A 22,114-nucleotide genomic window follows, 5' to 3' on the forward strand; every position below is an offset into this window, starting at 1 on the left:
CCAGGTCGGAGGGGAGAGGAGTGCCAGCCTGGGCAAGCCAGGCAGCATGGCAGGAGGTAGGAGAAATAGGCTGCGTGACCTGAGTCTTGAGAAAAGGTGGATTCAGATCGGTGCAGCCTGTAACTGAGTGTAAATACAAGTCACTTGAAATAGCAATCTTTTTTTCTCCTGATTATTAAAGGAGCACCTGTTAATTATGGCAAATGAAGAAAAGTGCAAAAAAGGAAAGTGAAATTGCTTGTGACCCACCATCAAGAAATAACCAATATGTCTCTCCAGTCTTCTTTTCCTTTGCAGCAGACCCCACAGCTGTGACAATACAATCTTCCTTTCCCAGTATGAATATAAAAGAAACAGTATTGATTCTAATTGGTCAGATCCTCATATCACATGCAGGTCTTCTTTCACTCTACTGTAAAGTCTATGATTGTACATTCATTTTAAAAATAATCATCCCAGGGTTGCCTGGGTGGCTAAGTCAGTTAAGCGTCTGCCTTCAGCTCAGGTCATGATCCCAGGTCCTGGGATTGAACCCCAAATAAGCCTCCTTCTCAGTGGGGACCCTGCTTCTCCCTCTCCCTGCCTGTGCTCTCTTGCTCTCTCTGTCAAATAAATAAAATCTTTAAAAAAAAAAAAATTTGACCTGTCATCCTATTCAGAGCTATTAAACTCTAGATAGAGAAATGACATTATCTTAAAGTAGCATTTTCCAAACAAATCCCGCCTCAGGAGAAGATTCTATGGTCACATAAACTTTGGAAAATTTATAAACCCACCCTTCTTGGAGAATCATAATACATGTTAGAATGTTAAAAACTCAAAATGATTCTGCTGTTTAAAAAATAAAGGCTCTGTTTAGTATTGTTTAATGTTTTCAAATACAAGAACCATCCCACACACATTAATGGGAGCTCCTAAGCAGGCTGTCTTAAAGCAGTGAACATACACTGAGCAGCCTGTTCTTTTCCTACTCCTGTTATTCAAAAACAAACAAACAAAAACTCAAAACTTTTGCTCCTGAATTATTTTATTGCCTATCTTTATCACTATCCAGAAGGTTCTCAGTTCATACAGTTATCAAGCTGGGTCTGTGCCCATAATAATCTGTGGCTGATAAGCCTGTTCATTAAAGCTGGGATTAAAACCTAAATGAACTTTAAAAAGAACCTATCAGTGGCATTCTTAACTTTCAACTTTTCTTGCTTTATGCATTTTCAAGTGCAGAATTAGCGTAAGCACCAATCAAAATAAAGAGCATTGCCACAATCACCTGACCTCAACCACCCATTCAGTGATTTCTAAGCAGAGAATAAGGGAAACCTTTGAAGATTCCCTGAGACCTCTCTTCTCAAGAAGGTCCTCTCCCTCTTCGGTAGGCCGGTGTCGGTACAAAATTTGCACAGTGGGCTCCTCAGCTCTGCAGCCCGTCTTTGTCTCACTGGCATGTCCATTTGAAAATGTACTCTACCTGGTACTTGACTGAGTCTTAAGAGTCTTCAAAAAAGAGAAAGAAATAATTTCGTCTTTTTTAACTTACTGCTCCCACCAATGCTAGAAGAGATTCCATACTTCTTTCCTAACAGTGAGACACCATCAGTCGGCATCACTGTGCATGAGCTGGTGAAGCAGTCAGTCACGTAGTCCCAGGATGAGCTAACCGAGGCCCTGCATTTGTATTGTATTTGTATTTATATCCTACGACGTTCTTTCCATTTCCTGAGAAGACGAGCACCAGGAGAGTTCATGGATCAGGTTGTGTCTAAAGAAGTCTTTCTGAAACCTGTTTCTCTTCCACTAGTGTTGTAGAAGAGGAGACACGGCGGTCCCAGCAAGCTGCTCAGGACAAGCAGAGTCCCAGCCAGGCCAACGGCTGCAGTGACCACAGGCCCATCGACATCCTGGAGATGCTAAGCAGAGCCAAGGATGAATATGAGAGGGTGAGATGCTGACTGGGAGGACCAAGACGGGAGGAGCCTGCCAGGGTCTCATGTGCTGCAGAAGTTACCTCAAGGCCAGGAGAGATCATTAGTCCAAAAAGAAAGTGCATCTTACTGTTTCTAGTCCAAAAGACAGGGAAAGAAATTGGCTTATCTCAGAGTCCTTGAGTTGGCATGAAAGTGTAGAATGTTCTTTTTCTGTCATTACTATGGGAGAAAATGGTTTCAGGGCGCAGATGTTAGCCTGCAACAGGTAGTTCTGAAAAAGCTTCTTGCCTGTTGTTCACCCCCGCAGTCTTTGCTAGGGCTTAGGAATTTATGTAGTCTGATCATTTGCACCCGCTAATACTAAAGGGTGTATTTATGGTCTGTAATTTGTGGTGGATTCACGGCCTTTAATAAGCAACATTTGGATTTTACCCACATGTGAAGCTTTTCTAGAATTCTTTTTTTTTTTTTCTTTTGTGTGTTAGTTTAAAAGTTAAATGATAACATTTCCTCCCCAGGTTGAATAAAATGGAAGTTGCAGTGCATTTGTTAATTTATTTAATACACACTTAAGAACTGTCTGCTGTGTGTCAAGCAGTGCCTATTTCCTTAGTTGTCTTCAAACTGCACATGTGGGGGCGCCTGGGTGGCTCAGTGGATTAAGCCGCTGCCTTCGGCTCAGGTCATGATCTCAGGGTCCTGGGATCGAGTCCCACATCGGGCTCTCTGCTCAGCAGGGAGCCTGCTTCCCTTCCTCTCTCTCTGCTTGCCTCTCTGCCTACTTGTGATCTCTCTCTCTCTCTGTCAAATAAATAAATAAATCTTTAAAAAAAAAAACAAAAACTGCACATGTGGCTTTGGAACTGTCCTGGCTTTTTGATTGAGGTGGGCACTTCAGAGCCCCACGCTTCCTAGGAGCAGGACTGAAGGCTCCCACTGCGGCACTTTGTAGCTGTGGAATTGTAATTGTCACCTTACTCTTTACTTGTATTTTGTTAAGTATTTTCTTTCATTTTTTGTGTAATCCTCACCTCACCCAAAGTTTAAGGAATAAGGTATGAAAACCACTCTCTGGTGTGTTTCCCAAACGGTTCTGCTCTAACACTAGCCTCTACGTGGTTAGCAAGTGATCTTTATGGAAAGGTTCCAGTTGGTCAAGTGAGTTAAGGAAACATTGTTTACGTGGCTCCTCCTCCCCCATCTTCATGGGGCTTTGCAATGCTGAAGACTCTGAGAGTCCTATAATAAATTCCCAAGTTAATTTAACCACAGGACCATTTTTCACATAACTCCCCTTTAGCATCTCAAGAATCTAGTTTAGGAAGCAAACTTTGGAAGTAGTGCTCTGGAAGGGAGTTTCCTCTAACAAAGGAAGTTCTATTTAGACACCAAAGGAAGGCCCATTTCCAGTGTGAAGGCCCATACAGTGGAGTCCATGAGAAGTTTCAAGTTATACCAAATGCCTCAGTGTCTCATAGAGAATTAGGAGGAATTTCTGGATCTGTGAAAATTAATATTAGGAAAAGCAGTCATCTCTGTAGTAGATTCATTGATGTCTAGGGAACTGGATGAGAATAAATTTTAAGAATCACTTTTTGTACTTGCAAGGCACCTTATATTCCCCCCAGATCCCCTCATATCCTTAATAAGATCTGGATTATCTACACAGGTGCCTCTTTCAGTTTTTGTAGAGGCTTTTCTGTGTTCTGATAACAGGTAACTAATAAACCCAGGGCTCTGTGACACATACGTAGTGATGACTAGGTCACAGTGCTGCCACACAGGACAGAAAGTGTCGGGCCTGTACACCAGAGCTGGCATTCTAGAAGGTGCCCCAGCCTACCCCTCAGACTAAGGAGAGAGTGGCCACAAATGAAAGAGGAACGGAAGCTTAGTTTTTGTACACAGAGCTATCAAGGTACTTGAGGTCAAGCAGGCAGTCTGAAAATCTGACCTGATTTCTGGCTAATACACATTGTGAAAGTAAGAATATGGGGAGTACCGTAGTAACTAACTGTTGTAAAGAAAATGTTCCCATGGTGTGGGTTAAATAAAATGATGTCTAAAACTAAAACCTTTGGGAACTTAGTCAAATCTTTAGTAATTACTTTATGACGCATTATTTCTGTTTTTGAAAACTATCTGTACATAGACGGAGCTTCCTGAAAGAACAGTTTTGTTTCTTATCTGCACTTGCCTGTCATCTCACCAAATGGGCTTGGTATTAGCAGTGACCCATGAATTCATATCTCAGTGTTTGCGTGCACGCTCTCAGCTGCGGCACGGTTCCAGATGGCTCCTTCGTTTATCTTTAGGTAGAGACTTAGATTGACAGAGTCAAGGGCAGGGTACAAACCACACCTCAGCAGTGGGATGTGCTCCCAACCCTAAAACCCCCATCCACAGTGAATGAAATTCCAGATTTTGGGGTGAAGGATTTATAATAGAAACTGCTTGGAGATAAGAACAGTCTATAGTAAACACCTCCCTGGCAGCCCCATAGTTTGTTTCGACCAACTTACCTTTTTTAACCTAAAGAAAGATAGCTAAGCCCATAGTCCTTTACAGTTGCTCCTTGTTGCGTTGCTTCTAACCACAGAAATTATCCTAGATTTTTGTGGGGTTGTTTGTATTTTATATTTAAAGATTAGAGAAGAAAAAGACACAGTCCCACCACCTAGAAATAATTACTGATAATACTTGATTATGTATCCTTCCAAAAGTATGTCCCAGTGTGTGTGGTACATTTCTCTACACTACTTGTATTAACTAGTTTTAAAAGTCTATTTTATTAATTCTTTCATAACTAGTTTTTTTCCCAAAGAGCAATGTCTTTGTGACAGTAGCTGTTCATCTCACAGGGAGTCCCTGTGAGATTTCTTTTGGTAGAATGAAAAGTCTTTGAAAAAGAGAACAGTGATATTAATAGCTGCATATTTTTCCTTCCATGCCTTACATAAATAATACGCTGGGCGGGGGGGGTTGTGAGTCTCTTAAGAACTCAGAAATATATCCTGTAGCTAAGTCTTCATGTTGGACATTTTCTCTTAAGGTAAATTACTTGAAATGGAATTGATAGATCAAAGGATTTTGACTTTTTTTTTTTTTTTAAACATATAATGAGTTATTCGTTTCAGGGGTACAGGTCTGTGATTCATCAGTCTTTGGGGAGGGTATGTACTGTGGATTTTGACATTTTTAAGGTTTTTACCAAATACTGTAAAATTAACCTCAAGAAAGTTTTTGATTGTCCACTTCCCCCAATCCATACAAATACTAGAGTGTCATCAACATACTCGGGAAACTTTCCAAGAACAGTCCTGCACATGTATGAAAAAATATCTGAAGTTCCAGAGACCTTTTAAAGCATAACCCATTTTGTAGCTCATGTTGAGTTAATATAGGAGACTCAGCTGTCCCCCAAACCACATGGGCTACGGGAGCACGTGCAGCGGGTCAGGGCGGACCGGATGCAGACAGAGCCTGGCCTGGCATCAGAGGGTCACCTGCAGCTCAGCTCTGGCTGGTTGTTGCCAAGGTATCCAGCCTCTCCTGAAAATAACAAGGGGGCATTTTTATGTGCAAACTCAATTTTAAAAATGCTTCTGAACATTTTATATCTTCTGTTCTGGGAACTTGCTGTGAGTAGTGTTTTGAGCTTTTCTCTGATACAGTTTAATTCCAGGCATTCTCCATAATGTGTTGATACAGGATGATGGTGGTGTTGCATAAAGAGGTGGTGGGAGATGAAGCTGTTTTATAAGCAGGTGAAATAGTTGAAGGGGGTTAAGAAGTATAGGCTGCCAGGTAGAAAACAAGTGAGTCCCGGGGATGAACAGTACTGCACAGGGAATGTAGTCAGCAATGCTGTGGGACTGTCTGGTGGCCACACTTACCTCATGGGCACTGTGTGACCTGGAGAATTGTCCGCTACTTCAGTACTAGATGTTTCCAAAAGGTACTTCATAGGCTTTCCCACACTCTTTCACCTCTAGGTAACTGGGAAACACTGAGTAAAAGATGTTCTGAAGTAAGGATTAAGTCATTTGAATAGAAAAAAAATGCCTCTGAGCCATTCTTTTAACATTGGAGTGCCTAACACTGTGCTAAAAAAAAAGAAAAGGAAAAGAGAAAGAGAAAAAAATCTAAAAAAATCACTAGATGGATGTGGAATTACACACTCTAGAAACTAAGTTACATTTGAGCTCTCTGATCCAGCATCTGCTGACTATTACCCATGTCAAAACAGACACTATAAACAGTTTAGAGCACTCTCAAGAGACTAGATTTAAAAAAAAAAAAGCCCCAAACCTCAGCCCGGGGACAAGTTAATTTTGATAGCTTAATATATATGATGTTTTGCTACCCAAATAATAGCAAAGTTTTCACATGATATACTTTTCCCTTTAATTGCAGAATCAGATGGGCGACTCCAATATCTCCAGCCCCGGGTTACAGCCAAGTAGTCAGCTCTCCAATCTGGGAAGCACCGAGACTCTAGAAGAGACGCCATCAGGGTCACAAGACAAGGTCCGTACAACTAAAGCCTTAGCTTTGTCCACGGTAACAAAACACAGAGTAGTATTTTGTAAGGATGTTAACACGGTGTTATATGATTTGTCATTTATCTGTCAAGGTGCATACCAGCAGCATGCTAATGTCTACTTCTACCATTTGTCCGTTTTTCCATCTGGATTTTGCAGGAGCCCCCACTCTGGTTGTAGAACTTTTGCCCTTACCACCCTCTTACCTCTTCTTCACCGAGCCACCAGAGTAACCCTGATCCGACCTAAGTGAGATTATGGTGTTCCTCTGCTTAAAACATTCCAGTGGTGCCCCCTCTCACTGAATCAGCCATGCCAGTGGTCCCCCAGGCCCAACCTGCTCTGGCCCCCAATCCCTGCCTCATCTTCTCTCTCTGCCTTGCTCACTTAGCCCCAGCCTCGTTGGCTCTTCTGCCTTTCCATGCATGTGCCAGACTCACCCCTGCGTCAGGACAGGCCTTTGCACTTGCTGTTCCCGTTGTGTGGAATACTTTCCTCCCAGACTGGGTTTGTTCCTTACTTCTTTCAAGTCTCAAGTGTCCTCCATACGGGTGAAGCCTTGTCTGGTCACCCTGTTTTAAGGAACAATCCTGCCGTACTGCTGTCCTCTATCTTACTTTCTCCCTATGGCTTCACCAGCTATCAAGGTTTGTGATACTCTTTACTGGGCATACTGTGTCTCCGCCCCATCTAAGTGTAAGCTCCATAGGGACAGACGGTTTTGCCTGCCTTGTTCATTGCCGTATTTTCAGCACCTAGCATCTATCATGTTTGTTGACTGAATTAGTTTTCTTTATAGCCAATGACTTGATAAATGAACAGATACCAAGTATAAAACCCACGGGGTGTTTTTTGTTTTTTGTTTTTTAAGATTTTATTTATTTATTTGACACAGAGAGAGCACAAGTAAGCAGAGCCACAGGCACAGAGAGAGGGAGAAGCAGGCTCTCTGCTGAGCAGGGAGCCTGATGTGGGACTCAATCCTAGGACCCTGGGATCATGACCTGAACTGAAGGCAGCCACTTAACTGACTGAGCCACCCAGGCACCCCAAAACCCATAGTTTTTTGTTTTTTGTTTTTGTTTTTAAGTTATTTATTTATTTATTTACTGGACGGAGGGAGAGACCACAAGTAGGCAGAGCAGCAGGCAGAGAGAGAGGGGGAAGCAGGCTCCCCGCTGAGCAGAGAGCCCGTTGCAGGGCTCGAGCCCAGGACCCCAAAACCCATAGTTTTTTAACTAATCTTTTTACTTTGAGATAATTACAGATAAACATGCAATTACAAAAAATAATACAGACAGATCCCACATACCCTTTACCCATTCCACACTGACGACAGCTTGCAGAGTAAAGTACAGCATCACAACCAGGATATTGACAAAGTCTGCCCATGTGGTTCACATGTGCTCAGTTGTCTTCACATTCATTTCTGTGTGTTTGTACATATATGTATCTCTGTGTGATTTAATGTCCTGCATAGCTCTGTGTATCCACTCCCATGATCAAGATCCCGAAGACTTACATCAACACAACGGTCTTTCGTGTTGCCCTTACATTGTCACACTGACTCCGTGTTACACCTTCCTGCCTTTCCCCTCCTCCCATCCCTAGCCCTGGCAGCCACTAGTCTGTCCCCATTCTATAATGTCATTTCAAGAAAGTTACATAAATGGAATTATATAATATATAACCTTTTGGGAGTATCTTTCTTTACTCAGCATGATTCCTGGAGATGTCATTGAAATTATTGGGTTTATCAGTAGGTTTGTTCTCTTTTATTCTGCCTCCCAGTCAAGTGGGAGTACCAAGATTTGTTTAACCATTTCTAATCATTTGCCTGTTGAAGGAACATCTGGGTTGTTTTCAGTTTTTAACTATTGCGAGTAAAGCTTCTGTGAACATTTGCACACAGGTTTTTGAACACTTATGCACAGGTATTTGTACACAGATTTCCATTCCTCTGGGGAAAATGGTAGGCATGCAAATGTGGGTCACTTGGTAATACCGTGTGTTAGTTTATTAAGAAACTGCCGTAGGTGGGGGTGCCTGGGTGGCTCATTGGGTTAAGCCTCTACCTTCGGCTCAGGTCATGATCCCAGAGTCCTGGGATCGAGCCCCGCATCAGGTTCTCTGCTCTGCAGGGAGCCTGCTTCCTCCCCTTTCTCTCTGCCTGCCTCTCTGCCTACTTGTGATCTCTGACTGTCAAATACATAAGTAAAATCTTAAAAAAAAAAAAAAGAAAAGAAAAAAAAAGAAACTGCCATAGAGTTTTCCAGAGATGCTGTACCATTAACATTCCCATCAGCAATATATCCATAATGTTTTTAAGTGTTTAGGTGATAACTTAAGCCAGATTTTTTATACTGCATTCCCATGCTCCATTTTTTACTGTATTTGCATTTAGAGTTCTGAAGGTCAAACGTTTGTTAAAAGTTGTGCTATATAACATCTAATTTTTACAAAATAAATGTTGAGGGAGAGAAGGAACAGCATCCCTGTGTTCCTTCTTGCCTGGTGCATCAGCCCGAGTGTTCACTGGGCCAGTCACATCCCCTCTTTGACTCATGAGTCACTTCCCCTTTCCTTTCTGAGTCCTGGGATTAAGGATTCTTGTGCTGCCTAACTCCCAGAGCAACTGTGAGAACCAAATCAAGGAACAGATCCAAGACCCAGAGAACCATTTAGAACACAGACCTTGGGATAGAAGAGGTTTCCTATTACAAATCCATATTATAGTTAAAATTAGGCTGGGGAATCATTGCCTGCTTTCTGAAAAGACCGACAAAAAAGTTGCCAGTGCCAAGCCCAGTATCTGGAGTCTGGCCTCAGCACTGCAGCAAACCAGCCTTGTCTCTCAAGAGTCTGGCAGGTGCCAGGCCGCGCTCTTCTCGACTAAATGGGCACGGAAGCAGGTTGGAGCAATACCTGTGGCCACGGCCAGGGAAAGAAAGGCAGAGAGGAAACAGTAACTGTGCAGAAATTTCCAGGCAAATGAAAACAGACAATACCCTTGGCTTTGTTTCTTAAGTCCCATGGCACCTAGTGTTAGCATCATTTTTATTGTACAGAAAATAGCTCTTCACACAGAAATTATAAAACCGTGAGATGAAGCTAGCATTAATATTATTGTGTGTGTGTGTGAAAAGTGAGACCCAGGGTAATTTTGTAAAAATCTGGTTGCTTTAGGATATGAGCATTTTCTTACTGGTATATAATTAACACATAGTAAACAAATTTCAAATCTCAAGTGTAAACCTTATAACTTTCTAAAGATGTAACTTTTAAACATTGTAACTACCACCCAGATAAAGAGATACAAAATTTCCACTGTCTTAAAAGCAGTAACAACTGAGTTCATTTGTCACAAATAGGGTAACTGCACGGAATAGGAATCATAGTCATTAAGTTTAAGGACAATTATTTTCATGCACAGATTCTGTTGTATTATACATTAAAGACTTTGTGTAATAAGCTTTCAAGCCAAGTTAATAACACATGGGGAGGTGAAGAAGTGGACCTGGAAGAATGCCTTAAGAGCCATAAAACACTGTCCATTGAAAGATGAAGGGAGTGATGAGCTGTTGTATGCTCGGCCTTCCATCAAAAGCACCAGTGACGGATCTGTGGAGACACAGTATTGAAGTGGACACACAGAGAATTAGACCCTCTGAGGAGCACTTTCATTCACACATCCCTCTGAAAGTCCATTTTCTAGGCCACAGTGACAGAACTTTGTAGAATATTGGGATCTGGATAATGTCAGAAGCCATGTGTTTGTCTAAAATTATCTTAAAGCCATCAGCAGCCCTGCACACAGATAGTACACTTGTTGGGCAACACTGCCATCTGGTGCCGCGGAGGGAGTAATGCCGTCAACTCTTCACGGATTAAATTCCATTTCAGTTTAATAATTCACTTGCTAAAATTCCCTTGGGACTATTTATCTAGTACATTATATATAGATATATATAAATTGGCGGGGGGGGCCCTGGGGTTAAGAATAATGCATAGGGATATAGGGGCACCTGGGTGACTCAGTCAGTTAAGCATCTGACTTCAACGCAGGTCATGATCTTGGAGTCCTGGGATCGAGCCCCATGTTGGGCTCCCTGCTCAGCAGGGAGTCTGCTTCTCCTTCTCCCTCTGCCCTTCCCCTGCTCATGCTATCTCTCTCAAATAAATAAGTAAATTCTTTAAAAAAAAAAAAAAATACGTAGCTTCTGGTGTGCCCAGTACACTGACCAGGTAGGAAATCTGACATGGACACCATAGATCCAGACAGAAATAGGAAATTCCCTAACTGGTGAGAGCTGTGGGGTGAAGGAGCAGTGTGAAGCCTAGAATTTTGTTGTGCACCATACATTGTTGCTCCCTGAATTCCATTTCGCAAGGGGAATGGTCAGACTAACACTTGATAGAAGTGAAGCATTGTAAAACATAGAATTCAGACGAAGGAAGAATAAAATTCACTTTTTCTGTGGATGAGGGAAGATGAATTCATGAATAAGTAAGGCCAACTACTCGAGCAGCCTGGCAGTTTTTCTGGTCGTGGGCAAAGAAGGGAGAGAGGGGTCCTCTCAAATGCAGAGACTATAAAGCTTTTGTGTGGAGAAGCATGCTTTGTTCACTTCCCTCTCATGACTGATTCAGCCAGTGATATGTATTTCTAAAAGTGAGTACATTCTGACCTGTTGCTGCCCCTCAGTTATTCAAGCTGTCGATACACCTCTGTTTTCTAGAAGTCATTTTCACCATCCAGTTGATCAATTCACCTGGAATATGTTGGTATATCAGTCAGTACGGGGCATAATGATTAAGAACATGGACTTACCAGGGGTGCCTGGGTGGCTCAGTGGGTTAAGGCTCTGCCTTCAGCTCAGGTCGTGATCTCGGAGTCCTGGGATCAAGCCCTGCATCAGGCTCTCTGCTCAGCGGGGAGGCCTGCTTGTGACCTCTCTTTCTCTGTCAAATAAATAAATTTAAAAAAAAAAAGAATGTGGACTTACCATGAGGACTAGGTTGACTCTGGTTCTGTTGTACTTGAGTGTCATCTGCAAGATGGTAGTGATAATAGGGTGGCCCTCACTGATCAGAAGAGTAATGCAGGTGAAGTGCTTAGCGCAGGGCCTCCCACTCGATGAGTGTTCTGTCTGTGGCTTCTCTGCTTGCCATCGTAGCTTCATCTGTCCCTTCTTTGGTGAGATTCCCCTGAAACCCTAATGCCCTACTATGCATCCTATTCCAGAAAAAGTCTGAGAATGTTTCTGGCCGGGCAGAAGTTAGAGGGAGGCCCCAGTGGAGAAATCTGGAAACTTTCTGCTGCTTTTGCGGTCAGGGTTCAGGGCTTTCCCATATGGATTCATTTTTTAATGTGAAGTCAATTTTAAACCATTAGAAATACCTTTCTTTAAAGTGTAAAAACATTCCAAGTTTACATGCAGGTAATTTTAATTTTTCAAAAGTTGAGTTATGTTCCATTGGACAGGTGAAAATTGCTACCTGAATAATTGCCATGTTTTGAAGGCTAAGGTATATTTCATGTTGAATTTTTCCCAGGTCCTGTTGTTTACTCATTCTTTCTTTTCTTTTTTTTTTTTTTCTTTTTTTTTTTTTGAGGGAGAGAGAGAGCACACACATATGAGCAGGGAGTTGGGGGAATGCGGGGCAGAGGGAGAGAGAGAATCCCAAGCAGGCTCCAAGCTCAATACAGAGCCTGATTCAGGGCTCTGAATCCTACTACCCCGAGTTCACAACCTGAGCCAAAATCCGAAGTTGGACAGTTAACTGACTGAGCCACTCAGGTGCCCGAATCCTTTTCTTGTAGCATAAAAATATTTGTATTCTTACCTGGGAAAGACTTGAGTTTCCACAAAATAGCTCCAATATGGTATGTATTTTTCAAAGTATGTTTACCTAAATACTTTTGCTGTATATATACATCTGTATGAAATAGAACGTAGTGGTAAAGATCTACATAATTTGTGCTAATGAATAATAGTTTTCAAGTACTTTTTTTGCTAAGCAGTTTTGACCATTTTGTTCTAAACATAATGTGTATGAAAAAGAATTAACCAGGGGTGCCTGGGTGGCTCAGTGGGTTAAGCCTCTGCCTTCGGCTCAGGTCATGATCTCAGGGTCCTGGGATCGAGCCCAGCATTGGGCTCTCTGCTTAACAGGGAGCCTGCTTCCTCCTCTCTCTCTCTGCCTGCCTCTCTGCCTACTTGTGATCTCTGTCAAATAAATAAATAAAATCTTTTTTTAAAAAAAAGGGAATTAACCCAATTCAAAAATGGGCAAAGGATTTGAATAGTCATCTTTTCAAATAAGATCTAGAAATGGTCAGCATGCTGGCAAGAGTGTTGAGCACCCAGAACCCTCTTGCAGCACTGGTGGGGAAGTAAAATGGTGCAGCAGCTTTGGAAAACAGTATGACAGTTCCTCAAAAAGTCAAATATGGAATTACCATAGGAACCAGCAATTCTATTCCTGGGTATATACCCAAAAGAATTGAAAACAAGGATGAAGACAAGTACTTTTGCACTAATGTTCACAGCAGCATTATTCACAGTAGCAAAAAGGTGGGAACAACTCATGTCAGTCCTCAGATGAATGAGTAAATGAGAGGTAGGATGTGCACATGGTGGAGTACTAGTCAGCGTTTGTAGAAGGAAGGAGACTCTGACACCTGCTACAGCGTCGATGAATCTCAAGGACACGATGCTGGGCAAAGGAAGCTGGTCACAAAAGGACAAATATGATGTGACTGCACTTGAACGAGGTGCCCAGAGCAGGCAGATTGATAGGAACAGAAAGTCGAATGGAGATTATCGGGGCTGTGGATGAGGGAAGGAAATCTTGGTTAGTTACATAGCATTGTGAGTGTCCTGAGTGCCGCTGAGTTCTACACTCCCATGTGGTTATACTGCTAAATTTGGGTACATATATTTACCATAACTTTTTTTTAAGATTTATGTATTTGAGGGACGCCTGGGTGGCTCAGTTGGTTAAGCAGCTGCCTTCGGCTCAGGTCATGATCCCAGCGTCCTGGGATCGAGTCCCACATCCGGCTCCTTGCTCCGCAAGGAGCCTGCTTCTCCCTCTGACTCTGCCTTCCACTCTGCCTGCCTGTGCTCGCTCTTGCTTGCTCTGACAAATAAATAAATAAAATCTTTAAAAAAAAAAAAGATTTACGTATTTGAGAGAGAGAGCGTGAACTCAAGTGGGGGGATGGGCAGAGGGAGAGAATCTTAAGCAGACTCTGCTGAGTGCAAAGCCTGGTGGAGAGCTCTGTCTCACTACTCTGACATCATGACCCACGCTGAAATCAAGAGTTGGACTCTTAACTGGCCGAGCCACCAAGGCACCCCTACCGTAACTTTTAGAAATCGGGGGAAAAGGAATTACATTTGTGCTCCTCGGTAGGCCTTCATAATGCCAGAGATCCAGAAGTAAGTCAGTATTCGCCTGGGGGAGATGGAACCTGTGCATCCTGCTCCAGTTATGTGCCCTGGACAGAGAAGTGTGTCCCAAGTGAGAATTCACTGTCTGTTTTGAGTTACACTGAATGGATTTGAAATGTTAAACAACTGTCTTTAATGACTCCTTGCATCAGGGAACGACAGGGTGATATTATAATAACTCAACCTTGATAGCCCATCAGGTGCTGTGTTGTTATTTTACATTTTGCGGGTATGATATTCTGGAAGGATTTGATGAACTTTTAATATCCCAATGTATTATGTGATGTTCCCTAAAACATGGAAACAACTTTATCTTGATTGCTGTTAAGACTGTATGGTGTTCATATAATGAGAACCGCCAACATCCACTTACTGAATGCTTGTTGGGCACCAGGGGCATCACGTTGAGAATTTCATTTTCACAGCAGCTCTGGGAAGTAATTGCCACAGTTGTCCCCATTTTTCAGATGGGGGAACTCAATAGAGAGACTGTCATTTCCTCAATTAACAGCTGGGAATCGAACCTCGGTATCTTTGATTTCAGATCCGAAGCTATACAATTTTTTCAGAAGTAGAAAAATAAATAAATGAAAGCATACACATCTTTTGCACTTTTTCACCTCCACAGTGTATAATAGATGTCAGTGCTGCCTTGTATTTGAACCAAGAATCTGAATCTAGAAAATCCCCTTCAGGTGTTAGGAAGTGTTGTGACAAGGTAGTCTTACTAGTCTAGCATTGTTAATGGGGGGTCTGAATCTGCCATTTGAGAATTCCTTCAGTTAAAAAAGCCTCTTGTCATGTTAACTTGCCAAGATATATTACATTAATTCTGTTTGTTAAGTCTTTTCTTTTTCTTTTTCTTTTTCTTTTTCTTTTTTTTTTTTTGAAGATTTTTATTTATTTATTTGACAGAGATCACAAGTAGGCAGAGAGGCAGGCAGAGAGATAGCAAGGGAAGCAGGCTCCCTGCAGAGCAGAGGGCCTAATGCGGGGCTCGATCCAAGGACCCTAAGATCATGACCTGAGCCAAAGGCAGAGGCTTTAACCCACTGAGCCTCCCAGGTGCCCCTGTTGAGTATTTTCTAACGAGGCATCTGGGTGGCTCAGTTGGTTAACCATCTGCCTTTGGCTCAGGTCATGATCCCAGAGACCCAGGATCCAGCCCCGCATCAGGCTCCCTGCTCGGCAGGAGTCTGCTTCTCCCTCTGTCCTTACCCTGCTTGTTTTCTCTCTCTCAAATAAATAAGTAGAATCTTCTTTAAAAAATGTTTTCTAAGAAGTGGTTTGGAATGAAATTGGTTTTTTACAACGGGGGGAGGCCTCCGCATCTTCACCACTGTTATCGCGCCCCACCTACATTCTCCTCAGCCCCAGCAGCCGCACTGGCGCCACTCCCCCAGCAGGTGATGTGAGAGACTGTACAGTGGCACTCCCTTAGCTTTCTGACCCTCAGAAGTGCGCTCCCCGACAGCCTCAGTCCTGGGTGCTGGCCGCCTTTCCCACCCCGCCCATCCCAGCGCGGTGTCCACGGCCCCCGCTAAACCCCATTGGGGTGTCCTACCCACTGCGCCCTTTTCAGAAGTTCGCATGAAGCCGCTTATGCTTTTAGGGAAGACCTGTATCAGTACCTGTCTTGCTGACTGAAAGAAATCCAAAGAGGATTTTTGCTTTTATGAGAAAAGGTAAAAAAGCAAAAATAACATTTGGCGTTTGTGTGGCAGCAGGTCACCACAGAGGCAGTGACACCCTGCGCGGAGCCAGTGGCCTACCAAGCCCCTGCCCTGGGAACCGCACTCAGCATCCCTGGGTCTTAAGCACCTGCACTTTGTCTCCAAGTATTCTGTGCGTCTATTAGCAGGATCTGTGCTGAGGTATCTGAAAAGCCGAAGAGAGGGGCAGCGGGGGGCTCAGTCAGTTGAGTGTCCAGCTTTTGGTTTCAGCTCAAGTCATGATCTCTGGGTCATGGGATCCATCATGGGCTCCACGCTCAATGAGCAGTTTGAGATTCTTTTCCTCGTCTCTGCCTCTCCCCCCTGCTAGCTCTCACACACAAATAAATAAAATCTCAAAAAAAAAAAAAAAAAAAAAGCAAAAGATATTATTCTGGGGTCTATAAATGGTCAAAAATTTTCCATATGAATTAATTAATAATCACTGCTTTACTTTATGCCATTTTGGCTTAATGAACATTTCCTAGGCACCCGCCACGTGCAGATAGCCGGGGAAACCTGTAATTTTTGATCACACGGATGAAACAGACATTTGCCTGAGGAAAAACTGCGCTTTTTTCCTGTAGAAATGTTGTACCCTCCTGCTCTCGTGCTTGTGCTTCAGGTGCAGTGTAGTTCCGGGCCTTTCTAGGCCTTCTCGGGTGCTGAAAGCCATGTGTTTCAGTGAATTGTCTTTTCCTACATAAATGTTTATCTGAGTAACTAGTCCACATGCTTTAGAAATAAAACCGTATATCAAGGGTGCCTGGGTGGTTCAGTTGGTTGAACATCTGACTCTTGATCTCAGCACAGGTCTTAACTCTCAGGGTTGTGAGTTCAAGCCCCGCATTGGGCTTCACACTGGACATGGAGCTTACTGGGGGAAAAAAAAAGAAAAAAAACATATGTTGAGGTTGCTTAGTGTTTTCAAAGTACTTAGGTTAGTCTCCCACTAGAAACATAAGTCCTGCTGAGGGTCAGACTTTTTTTTGTTACTCCTACTGTGTCCTCTGGGCCCAGGTCAGAACAGGCCCTGGCACCTTGGAGATAAAGAGAAAAAAAAAAAGAGACAGTAAGTGAATATGGCCATCCTGCTTAAAGTAAAGGTACGGATAGCTCAGAAGTAAAAAGCATAAATATTTCTCCTTCAGATCATTGCAGTGGTATCAGCAAGCCAGATCACTCTAATAGATGGAACTTTTAACATTTTCAGACATAAGTGCTTTGCTTTTTCTTAAGGATTCTGTGATTTGGTGGTAGGAAGGAATGGCCTGCTATTTACAGAATGGTTAAATTTGTCTTCTGGAACTTAGTCCCTAAGGTGCAATGGCTAGCTTTTTATCAAGAGCTATGAAATATAAAAACAAAGGGAGGATTGCTTACTCGACATTTGATCCCTATGTCCTTATATGCATTGCTGACATAGGGCAATTAATCACTATTAACTTTGTGATAAGATAATTGCCTTATAGCCATTTGCCAAGGAAAAAAGGTAAATTCTAACATTATACCAGGAGCCCCTAAAACTTGGGTTTTATTATAAATACAGATTTCTGCCCACTAGCGTAGGGAGATGATTTGGCCTTAATCCCTAGCACATCTTCAGTTTGTTGGTTCCTTAGACTCCATCCATTCTTGCTTCTACAAACCATCCTTGGTTGATGGGAAAGAAGTTTGGTTACACTGGTTTGCAAGAGATTTCTTTCATTGGGTGCTTCGATTTGTTTTTTGTAGTCTGCTCCATCTGGACACAAACATCTGACAGTGGAAGAATTGTTTGGAACCTCTTTGCCAAAGGAACAGCCAGTTGTTGTGGGTCTGGATTCGGAAGAAGTGGAGAGGCTGCCAGGAGATGCCTCCCAGAAAGAGACCAGCTCATTCCTACCATTTTCCTTCGAGCAGTCAGGAGGAGCCCCTCAGTCGGAAAATCTGGGTGTCCATCCTGCTGCCCACCACTCAGTCCCACCTGAAGTCCCTACCCCGGTGCTGATCACTCCTGCCTCCATCACACAGTCCGGTGACAAGCAGACCCCAGGCTATGCCATCCCACTGCGCCCTGTGCTCAGTCCCACTTTACCAGCAGAAGCTCCTACAGCACAGGTTCCGCCCAGCTTACCCCGAAACACCACCATGATACAGGCGGTGAAGACCACGCCGAGACAGAGGTCTCCACTCCTGAGCCAGCCAGTCCCTGAGCTGAGCCATGCCAATCTGACTGCCACCCAGAGCCCCTTCAGGGCCCCCCTGAGCGTGACAAACACAGCTGGTACATCCCTCCCAAGCGTGGATCTTCTCCAGAAACTCAGGTTGACCCCACAGCATGACCAAATACAGACGCAGTCTCTTGGGAAAGGAGCCGTGGCACCCAGCTTTTCCCCAGCAGCCGGCCAGCTAGCCACACCCGAGAGCTTCATAGAGCCTCCCTCCAAGACCGCAGCAGCTCGAGCCTCAGCATCCCTGAGCAACATGGTGCTTGCTCCCCTTCAGGTACTGGCGGGAGGCTGGGTGGCTCTGACTGGTGGGGGAACCTTCAGAGGCCTTGACAGTGACCGCTAGGACGCAGTCCCTTCAAAGAGATGGCTGTTAGGTACATCCGGGGCCGGAAGATGGGAGGTAAGAAGCCCTGTAGTGAACAGCCAGATCACTGGTACATGGTGGTGTGACTCAGTTCCACTGCCCCAGAGATAGCAGCTGGTGGAGCCAAGAAGCCACACCAATGTTTTCCTATCAGGGCATGCGTCGTAGAGGGTTGGTTTGTTTCTGCCTCACAAGTCCAGAAGTCCACATTTGACTCAGGACCGTAGATGCAGATTATCCCCAGCTTTGGCCCATCCCCAGTTCCCTCGATATTCACTGAGTGCCCACCTTGGGCCAGGTGCACTTGGGGTGCCGTAACAGTATCCCAGATTTGGAGATACAGGATCAAGTAAAGCTTCCTAGTGAAGCTCATGTTCAGCTGAGATCTGAAGACTCAGCAGAAGTTAATCAGACCTTCCCTAGAGGTAGAGAAGAGTGTTTGAGACAAGGAAAGGAAAGTAGCATGTGCAGAGGCCTGGAGATGAGCAGCATTTACTAAACATGAAGACCTGTAGTGTGGTCGGATCTCCTGCAGAAGGAGCTTGGAGGTGAAGTTACTGGCCAGTCAGCAGGGTTTTGGAAACTATGTGAAGCAGTCTGACTTGTTCTCAGAGCCCAGGGAGGGCAGGTGGCCAGCTAAGGGCTTTGAGCAGAGGTGGTGAATAGGGCAAGGAGAAGACGGAAGCAGGACCACCGTCAGGAAGGAGGCCAGGCGGTTACCCAGTCTTGAGCTGGTGGGGGCCTGACTTTGGGAGTATGGACCAGTGGGTTCGTTAACAAGTGCGAGCAGTGGGACCTGTTAGTCGATTGCTGGTGAGATGTGAAGACGCTTGTCCCTCAGTGATGGATGAGGCTGGCAAGTTTACAGGTGGGAGTCACCAGGATTTCAGCCCTGTGCCTTTAATAATAACCCACAGTCTTAATATTTCACCAAATAATCGTGTACAGAGAGTCCATCATAGTAATTATATGTGATTTTGTAGTTGATGGACAGTTTTGTTCCATTCCTTCAAAGTCCTGTACAGAAAGACAGAAAACAGTGTTTTGGTTCTATCTTGAAACTGTGCTTTTGGGCCATTTCTGTTGAGGTTTTGTGACGTCTACGGAGAGAGAATGTTCTGACAGATGAGTACCACACCCCTGCAGTGGGCCTGCTGCTCTGGAAGCCTGGCCAGCGGCCTGAACTGCCGCAGCGCCACCCTGCTCTCCACTGTGCCTCCTTGCAGGGGCCCCGACGCACGTGTGCATTTGCATTTACCTCTCATTTCCTTCAGGGTCTGGGGCTCCGCTGAATTTTTTTTTTTTTAAGATTTTATTTATTTGACAGAGAGATCACAAGTAGGCAGAGAGCGGAGCGGGGGGGGGGGGGGAGCAGGCTCCCCGCTGAGCAGAGAGCCCAATGCGGAACTCGATCCCAAGACCCTGAGATCATGACCTGAGCCAAAGGCAGAGGCTTAACCCACTGAGCCACCCAGGCGCCCCGGCTTTACTGAATTTTAAATGTATTTGCTCTACAACAAGAAGTTCTTTGTCTCCCAGTGAATAAGGACAAAACATAGCATGTGGAGGTGTGACTCTAGATGAAGGCTGTCTAGCGCCCCCTATCCAGAGTCCACGCCACCTTATCAAGGTTTCAGGCCACCAGGATGTGGCATCTCTACAGATTCAACAGCGAAACCGTGCGTGGGATGTCCCCACTCTTTTCCTTAGAGACGCCTTGAAGGTTCTGCACATAGTCCTGTTCTTGGGGAGACTGAGGGGGTGGGAGGGCGTCCCAGGGCCCTTGCCCTGCAGTTGAGGCAGAACTAGTAGTGTCTGCACTGTTCTTAACTGCTGAAGTGAATTTATCCCCGGTAGTTAGGAAGTCTTGATTGAAGCTTACTAAGTCTGTTCATCTTTTCTTTTTAACGTTGCAGTCTATGCAGCAAAACCAGGATCCTGAAGTCTTTGCCCAGCCTAAGGTGTTACCCAGCGCCATCCCGGTAAGCTCTCCCTTTCTTTGAAGAGCACTTTATCTTCAGGTTTTTCCTCTGGGCATGAGGTAAAACATTGTCGTTTGAGTGGCAAGTTGTAGCTTTCGGGCCTGGAGCCCTCTCAGGTGCCCTTCTGGGCCAGGCTGCCCTGCTCCCCCAGCAGAGTTGGTTGCTGTGGGGCCCCAATGGGCTTCCGGTTATGGTCTCTGGTCTCCGGTCAGTGCCTTCCCTGACCGTACGGAGAGGGGCAGGCTCGGTGTTTGTCGGCTGAGAGCATGTCAGCCTGGTTTCCATGAAGAGGAAATACTCTTTGTCCTGCAAGGGCCCTGATGCCTGGTTGAATCACCACCCTGCTCAGGCTCCGGGCCTGTGTGCTCTGCTCGCTGGCCTCACTTTTTAAAAGTTGTCTCCACCCTCCATTACCTGCCAGCCCTGAAGTGCACGCTGATTGTTTTCAGTTCCTGAACTTTTACCTTCCCATTTACCTTTGAGCCTTTATGCCTGGCCTCAAGTCTCAGAACTGAAACTGCAGCCCGCTCCTGCCTGGTGGTGGTAACTCCTCTTCCCTGTAGCCTGTCCTGCCGCCTGGGAATCAGTGGGGGCGATGCCGGCATCAAAAACAGACTGGATGACTCGGGCCCCAGAAGCCACACCCTTAACACTGTGGCTATTTGTAAACGAAGAGGGTAACAGGAGAAGGAGAAATTGCGATGTTTGTTGATTCTGTCAGATGCAGAAATTATTAAAAATGCTGATTATTTCTGATTTAGTGTGTTCTGTTGGTTAGCTGTTGTTAGCGTACAAGTACATCTAATTGGGGAAAGGAGGTAGGTGTTCGTTTTATGTGTAAGTTTTATTTGTGTCTTTGATACCTGTGGTGGTATAATAAATACCTTGAACACTACAAAAGAAACTAATGTTTCATGTAACTGGGTTTTTTTACTCCTTTTTAAGATTTTATTTATTTATCAGGGGGTGGGGGTGAGGGCAGAGGGAGAAGAAGAGAGAATCTGTCCCGAGCATGGAGGCTGAGGGAGGGTTCAATCTCATGACCCCGAAATCATGACCTGAGCCAAAACCAAGAGTTAAACGCTCAAATAACTGAGCTACTCAGATAACCCTTCGCTTCTTCTTCTTCTTCTTCTTCTTTTTTTTTTTTTTTTTTTTTTTTAGCAAAACTTTATTGATGTGTAGTACCCATAATAAAATGTAGGTGTTTTGCGAGTTTTAACATACATAACATCCCTCGGGTACCAGTCAAGATATGTAACATTCCCATCACTCCAGAAGGTTCCCTCATGCCCTCCTCCATATAAAACTTTACATTCTTAATTTATCATAGGTTTGTTATTATTTTGCATACCCACTGGGATCATACTTCCTTTCTGTGATATCAGACTTGGCTTCCCAATAAATGGACTCTTCATCCTTCAGCTAACAAGCCTCATTCATGACCATTGTTCCCCTGCAGGTCACAGGCCCCACACTGGTTACTGCAACAACCATGGCAGTGTCTTCGGTCCTGTTGTCCCCAAGTGTTTTCCAGCAGACGGTTACAAGGTCTGCAGACCTCGAGAGAAAAGCAAATGCCCCTTCTCCGCTGACTGTTGGAACATCAGAAAATCAGAGAAAGCCTTCCATTATTCTCAGCAAGTCTCAGCTCCAGGATACATTAATACATCTAATAAAGGTATGTAGGCCATCCCAGCAGTTGAGTCTATAAACTTTTGTCTTCAATATTAAAGAACGTATGAGTTCTTTTTAGAAAATCAGTTCATAACGTAAATTCGAGACTAGCCGGAACTAATGTTTCCCTCTTTCTGAGCATACACTCCCAGTGGAAAAGTGTCTGAGTGAATTCCAAAATATTGATTACAGTTGCCTCTGGGTTGTGGGATTCTTTGGGTAATTAGTTATACATTA

The 22,114-nt window shown here is 44.2% G+C and overlaps 1 protein-coding gene across 1 annotated transcript in view; it reads left to right on the plus strand.

Annotated features, from left to right (window-relative positions):
* DCP1A (decapping mRNA 1A) overlaps positions 1–22,114 on the plus strand; it is a 59,604-nt gene that overhangs the window by 33,414 nt on the left and 4,076 nt on the right. The window contains exons 5-9 of the mRNA XM_082743052.1: positions 1,799–1,937; positions 6,342–6,455; positions 17,376–18,128; positions 20,135–20,200; positions 21,663–21,881. Coding sequence (XP_082599178.1) covers positions 1,799–1,937; positions 6,342–6,455; positions 17,376–18,128; positions 20,135–20,200; positions 21,663–21,881 — 1,291 coding nt within the window. The remainder of the gene's footprint in view (positions 1–1,798; positions 1,938–6,341; positions 6,456–17,375; positions 18,129–20,134; positions 20,201–21,662; positions 21,882–22,114) is intronic.

This window comes from Mustela nivalis (assembly GCF_964662115.1).
Source record: "Mustela nivalis genome assembly, chromosome: 1".
Lineage (NCBI taxonomy): Eukaryota > Metazoa > Chordata > Mammalia > Carnivora > Mustelidae > Mustela > Mustela nivalis.